General features: G+C 33.0%; 1 protein-coding gene across 1 annotated transcript; it reads right to left on the bottom strand.

Moving 5' to 3' along the window:
* Positions 1-1,008: 1,008 nt before the first annotated feature.
* On the bottom strand, positions 1,009-6,895 carry LOC145635177 (uncharacterized). The gene is made up of 5 exons (XM_081686466.1): positions 6,326-6,895; positions 5,754-6,236; positions 5,490-5,557; positions 1,905-2,017; positions 1,009-1,796 (listed from the first exon to the last, which is right to left on the bottom strand). The coding sequence occupies exons 1-5, from the start codon at positions 6,893-6,895 to the stop codon at positions 1,009-1,011; spliced, it is 2,022 nt and encodes a 673-aa protein (XP_081542592.1).
* Between the last annotated feature and the right edge of the window lie 562 nt (positions 6,896-7,457).

Genomic DNA, 7,457 nt, shown 5'->3' with positions numbered 1-7,457 from the left:
CAAGAGAGCCGCCCGGCGAAAGAGGCTGGCGCCCAGAGGTGCGCCCGGCCGGGTGAGGGAAGCAAGGCGCGCCCGATCGGGCGGTGCCCCGCCCGATCGGGAGCGTGTTATTGTTAGGAGACGATTAGCGTCGTTTAAGTTTGTTTTAGTTTAGGATTCTTACGGAGTATAAATACTTCTTCGTAAAACGAGTTTAGGACCTTTTTTTACTCTTCCTTAATTTCTTTCTTAGATTTTCTATCTCTACTTAGCTTTTTGATTAGTTTCTTAACTCTATTCTTAATTCCAGATTTATTTGGTAACGATTTCTCTTCTCTTGATATTAGTTAATTATTTTATTTTTTTTTATCATGTCTTGTTTTATTACTTTGATTAGTTTAGTTTATATTATGTGTGAGTAGTTTTATTTCTAGGGTTTGTGGGGATCCATAAATAATATGAAGGGGTAATTTATTGTTGTTAATTGTCAATGCTAGATTAATTTCTTATTGATTGATTTAATGCTCTGTGACTATATTTGAGCCGATCTTTTATGCATGAGTTTCACAATATTGATTCGAGATTCGACATATGAGAATTGATGTTTAGGTCTAGTTTCAATAGGCAGGTTAATTTATAAATGGTTAAGTCGAGAATCAAGAGATGAGATTTAATACCGGTAAATTAATTGTGTGATTGTAATACGTAGAGAAAGCCTTTTATGATCTGATTAATGTATGCATTGATGATTGATTATTATGTTTTACCCTGGAATATTATTTATTGGTGAACCTATGCCCTAGGCCTTTTATTCATTGTTTTTCCTCCTAGTTTTATTCTTTCCCACTTTTACTCTTCGTAGTTTAGTTTCCTTTTATCATTATATTTTGGTTACTTTATAATCTAGATTATATTAATTAATTAGGAATAAAAAGACTCGTTTCTCTGTGGATCCGACCCGACTTCCCTATCTACATTAGTAAGAGGATTTAGGAATTACTTTTGATTTGGGGATACGACTTTACCCTGTCAAGTCATAAGCCTTTTCAAATCAATCTTTAGCATACACCTTGGAGAAAGAAACCTATGCCCATAATCTTTAATCAGCTCAGTAGCTAGTAAGATATTATCTCCTATATGCTTCCCTGGGATAAACTTTGCTTGAGCACTGTCAATCACCTTAGAAATCACAGTTGCAAGTCTAGAAGTAAAAATCTTAGAGATTAACTTGTAGAGAATAGAACAACAAGTAATTATCTTGAAATATTTGGAAAGGGAAAGACTATGAACCTTAGGAACTAAAGTTACAAAAGTACAGTTCCATTGCTTCAACAAGATTCCAGTATTGAAAAACTCCATGACACCAGCATAAACATCATCTTTCACAACCTCCCAATATTTCTTGAAAAAGTAAGAGTTGAAACCATCAATCCTAGGAGTCGTGGAGCTATCAATATCCTTCAGACCCGAATCAATTTCCTCAATAGAAATAGGGGCTATAAGAGATTGTTGAGAATCTCTAGACAGCTGAGCACCTCTTATGACATTATTGAGATCAATTCTAGGAAGAGAAGTTGCTCTTAAACCAAGGAGGGCCTTGTAGAAACTTGTAATTTCTTCTTTAATATCAGTAGGAGTTTTCAGTAAATCTCCACTTTCATTGAAGAAAGTGTCAATTCTATTCCTTCCCTGTCTTTGCTTCATAACAGCAACGAAGAACTTGTTGTTACTATCACCAAGCTTAAGCCAATCAACCTTGGATTTTTGCTTATAGATGCTTTCTTGAACATTGATCCAGTGTTTAACATTTTGGATAGCTTATAATTCTTGAGAATGCAAATTAGCATTATTTATATCAGAATGAATCTGTTGCTGAATGTTAGAGACCTAATTCTAAGCAACTATAATTTTCTCAGAAATATCACCAAACTTCTCAATGTTCATAGTTTTAAGAGCAGTCTTAACTTGCTTAACTTTATCCCAAACCCTATTCATAGCATTACCAGGAACAGAACACTGCCAAGCAGAATCAATAGTACTAAAAAAAATTCCATGATCAGCAAGACAATTAAGAAACCTAAAAGGTCTCCCCTTGCCAGGCTGAGAGTGAAAAACATAAAAAAGAACAGGATTATGATCTGAAAGAGATGGAGGTAAGTAAAAAGCTTCCACATACACATAAAGATCAATCCGTTCTTGGTTCAAAATACCCCTATCAATCCTAGAATAGATCCTAGGGCCGTTATGAGCCTTGTTACACCAAGTGAAGAAAGATCCTTTACTCTTTATTTCAAATAAAGCTAAATCATCAATGCAATAATTAAAAGAGCTTTGCTTGAATGTGTTTGCCTTTTGTTTAATTTAAAAACCTTTGTTTGAATGTGTTTGACATTCATTTGATACAATTCGCTTTGTTGAATATATTCGACTTTCATTTAATTTAAAAAGCTCTGTTTTAATGTATTTTACTTTCATTTGATTTAAAAAGTTTTACTTAGATGTTTTTGCCTTTAATTTGATTTTAAAATCTTTGTTTGAATGTGTTTGACTTTCATTTGATACAATTAATTTTGTTGAATACATTTGACTTTCGTTTGATTAAATAATCTTTGTTTTAATATGTTTGACTTTCATTTGATTCAATTATCTTTGTCGAATGCATTTGACTTTTATTTAATTAAAAAACTCTTTTTGAATGTGTTATATTGTTACTATGATGTTTATAGTATCATGTCTAGGGTATTTTAATATTAAATATGATTGCTATGATGTCTTTTATTCTCTTCCTAATATTTATGATTGTTAGTATCATGTTAGGGCTAAATATTTGATTTTTATTGCTTAGTGACATGCTAGGGCTTGTTATTAATCTTGTTAGTATCATGCCTAGGATCTTGCTATTTTTATTATGCTTTAACATGATTATGAATATTGTTATTATTATTATTTTAATTATGATTGATGATTGTCATGATTATTTTATTTATAATTATTATTCATGATATTGATTGTTATTTATTATGTTGCTTGATTATTTATATTTATTGATCGATCGCACCTTTTCATGCATGTTTAAAGGGAATTTGGTACTTGTAATCGCGCTTAATAAGATAATTAATAATCTTGTTAGGGTTAATATGATTATAATTCAAGTGATCGCCAATAATAGTTTATTTGCGCATTAATATTCAACCAACATAGATTAAACAGGTTTAGGGTTAATCCTATTGATTGCATGTTAGTTAGAAAGCGCACATGAATACGAGCAGAATAAAGTAGAGGCCTATTATTAGGGCAGGTTCAATCTCTTTTAGGGTGGATTTGTACCATCATCCCCGAACCCTTATTTGGTTCATGACCTTATGGAGTTGACGATCTCTTGGATCGTTAAGGGGTGTAACCTTCACCTCGTGAATGGTTTACAAGTTCCTTAAAAAACATGTTGGCGACTCTTTTGCTCTATCTTCTTCCCTTTTGGACGCCACCGTACTTTAGTGTATGATCACAGTGGGGTTCGAGCTAGTGGGATTTAAGGCTTGAAATTATTCCCTACACCCAGCAATTCAGAGGCAGATTTGGAAACCTAACCCATAATGTAACTGTTCTAAGTATCTCAGCTTGAAAAATTGAATTTATCACTCCAAGCCTTAACAATAGCAGGCTTATTATTAAACATATGAGGACCTGAAATCAAAACAACATTCTTATCTTCATTAGAGCACAAATGAATGTGTTTGACTTTTATTTGATTGAACTAGCTTTGATTGAATGTGTTTTACTTTTATTTTATGCAATTAGTCTTTTTTAATGTGTTTAAGTTTCATTTGTTTTAAAAAGCGTTGTTTTAATGTGCTTGACTTTTATTTGATTTTATTAGATCTGTTTAACGAGTTTGAGTTTCATTAAATTTAAGGTCTTATTGAATTTGTTTGACTTTCATATGATTTAAAAAGCTTTGTTTGAATGTGTTTAACTCTCATTTGATTCAAAAAATTTTGTTTTAATGTGTTTGACCATCTTATTCAATTAGCTTTGTTTGAATGTGTTTGATTTCATTTGACTCAATTAGCCTTGTTGAATGCATTTGACTTTCATTTAATTTAAAAAGCTCTGTTTGAATGTGTTTGCCTTTCATTTGATTAAAAAAACCTTGTTTGAATTTGTTTGACTTACAGTTTGTTCAAAAAGCTTTGTTGGAATGTGTTTGACTTTCATTTGACTCAATGAGCTTTGTTTGAATGTGTTTATCTTTCATTTAATTCGAAAGCTTTGTTTGAATGTGTTTGCCTTTCAATTAAATTCATTAGCTTTGTTGAATACATTTGACTTTCGGTTGATTAAAAAATCTTTGTTTAAATGTGTTTGACTCTCATTTGATTTAATTAGCTTTGTTGAATTTAATTGACTTTCGTTTGATTAAAATTTTTTGTTTAAATGTGTTTCTCTTTAATTTGATTCAAAAAGCTTTGTTTAAATGTGTTTGTCTTTCATTTGATTTAAAACGCTTTGTTTAAACTTGTTTGACTTTTATTTGATTTAATTAGCTTTGTTGAATACATTTAACTTTCGTTTAAGTCAAAAAATTTTGTTTGAATGTGTTGGACTTTCATTTGATTCAATTAGCTTTGTTGAATGCATTTCACTTTCGTATGATTGAAAATGATTTGTTTGAATGTGTTTGACTATAATTTGATTCAACCAGCTTTGTTTGAAAGTATTTAACTTTCGTTTTATTTAATTAGCTTTGTTGAATGCAATTACCTTTCATTTTATTTAAAAAGGTTTGTTGGAATGTATTTAAGTTTCATTTGATTCAAAAATCTTTGTTTGAATGTTTGTTGACTTTGATTTGATTTAAAAAACTTTGTTTGAATGTGTTTGACATTCATTTGAGTCAATTAGCTTTTTTGAATACATGTGAATTTTATGTAATTTAAAAAGCACTATTTTAATTTGTTTGACTTTTATTTGATTCAAAAAGCTTTTTTTGGATGTGTTTGACTTTCATTTGATTCAAAAAACTTTGTTTGAAAGACTTTGAGTTTCATTCGATTGAATTAGCTTTTTTTGAATGTGTTTTGACTTTCATTTGATTCAAAAAGCTTCGTTTAAATGTGTTTGACTATCATTTGATTCAATTAGCTATGTTGAATTAATTAGACTTTTGTTTTATTTAAAAAATTTTGTTTGAATTTATTTGACTTCATTTTATTAAAAAAGCTTTGTTTGAATGTGTTTAATTCTCATTTGATTAAAAAAGCTTTGTTTGAATGTGTTTGCCTTTTTATTTTTATTTATTTATTTTTTATTTTGGTAAATAGCAGATTTTTATACGAAAAGAGAGAATGTTACAACTTACAAGAGCTAAGTTATAACTAGCACCTAACATCACAAGACCTGATAACCAGGCCAACCACCCACCAAACAGTTCCAACAACTTCTCTAGCCATCTTCTAGGAAGGGTTCTAGAGGAAGAAGCAGGACCAAACTGGACTCAAGCTTCCAGCCACCTTTTAGGAAGGGTTTTGAAAGCTAAGGACAAGAGAAACAAGAGAAAAGTAGAGAAGTAGGACACAACCTGCAACCATGAAACACAAAACATCAAAAGACTGCAAACTGCAGAAAACAAAATAACCTCCACCTAGACTCAGCTGTAGAAAACAGCAGGGCTAGACAAAAGAGGCAGAGCAACAAAAATTAGAATACAGACCAAAATAGCAACCTGAACTCAAAACTGGTAAAAACAAGAGTAAAGGACCAGAACATCACAAAACAAGTAGCTTCCTATCAACATCATTGCATCTAACAGCTACTTTATACACAATATCCCTAAGCACCAAATCTGCAGGCAGACAGGAACCAGTAAACATTAAACTGTTCCTTTGAAGCCAAATACTATGTATAGTTTCAGCAAAATACATCATGTAGACTCTGGCTTTGCTGCTTGATCTCGTAGAGTTCCTGAGAAGCCACTGATGTTCAGCTTGGAAATCTTGGGCTGACCTTTGAATCTTCAATAAAGCAAGAATTTGTTCCCAAATGTATTTAGAGTAAGGGCAAAGGAAGAACAAGTGGGGCACACACTCATTATTGTTCTGACAAAAGAAGCAGGATGGATTACAGTTAATATTCCGTTGCAATAGTCTATCTTTAGTAACCAACCAAGCTTCCTTTACAGCATCTAAGAAACCAGGAGCATTAATCCACATATTAAAAAATCTGAAAGGTTTCTTCAATTGCATACCACCATCAAACAGCTGAAAAACACATGGACAATGATCCATAAGACCCTCAGGAAAGAAAGTAGCTTCAAATTAGGAAACTCATCCAAGCAAGCATTATTCACCAGAACTCTATCAATTCTAGTGCTCACTCTATCAGTCCCATCTTGTTTATTATTCCAAGAATAAAACATACCACCAGTTTGCCAATCAAACAACTCAGCATCACTCAAGCACTGTCTAAATGGTTCAACTTCAGCAAGAGTTACAGTAGAACCAACCCTATCATTAAGGTTAAGGACATTATTAAAATCCCCACCAATAAGCCAGGGGCCTTGGACAATCCCAGCAATCATCCTTAACTGATCCCAAAGCTCACCTCTTTGCACAACTTCATTTAAACCATAAACAAAGGTTACCTCAAACTGAAAACCAGTAGCCTTGTGAAGTACTCTACAATGAACCAACTGCATCTCCACCTTAACCACCATCACCTCAAAAATTTGGGACAACCAAATCACCCAAATTCTCCCATTTTTATGCTTACTGTAATTGGAGCAAACAGACCAATCACCACCAACTCTATCAAACACCCTACCAAAATTCTTATCCTTCACCCTGGTCTCAAGAAGCCCAAACATACCTATATTATGTTGTCTTATGAACCACAACACATCACACAACTTGCTAGGCATATTTAGGCCCCTAACATTCCAAAACCCACACTATTCATTAAATAATTTAGGGCATTCCCCTTCCTCCAAAACCCTAAATCTATTGGCACTACCCCCAACCAAAATAACACCTGATCTTAACAGTGTAGGAAGTTCAGACATTGAATCCAGTCCACCAGCATCAGTCATATCATCTGTCCTGCTCCCCCTCATATCATTAGCTTGCTGCTGAGAGGAACTAGTCTTCTGAATTGGTCTCCACATTTGCTTAGGTGGCTGCCTATTCTGCTTCCTGGCTTTCATTGTATGATTAGGACAATGAGCATCCTCATGTCCCATACCATGACAAACCTTGCATACTATAGGCTTCCACTCATACTCCACCTTCTGAGTAATGCAGACACCCTTTTCATTAAGGAATATAATATTATCTGGAAATGAAGCATCAATCTCAACCTCAACCATCACATGAGTATAATTCAATTTCTCCTTAGAGGCAGTAGCTCTATCAGTCTTAATAGGGTCACCAATTAGAGAGGCAATCTTCATCAAAGCATTATGGCCCCAAAATTTAAGTTAAAGC

The sequence above is a fragment of the Chenopodium album genome, chromosome 1 (assembly GCF_948465745.1).
Source record: "Chenopodium album chromosome 1, dcCheAlbu1.1, whole genome shotgun sequence".
Classification (NCBI taxonomy): domain Eukaryota; kingdom Viridiplantae; phylum Streptophyta; class Magnoliopsida; order Caryophyllales; family Amaranthaceae; genus Chenopodium; species Chenopodium album.
This window is presented reverse-complemented; position numbering and strand designations above follow the sequence as displayed.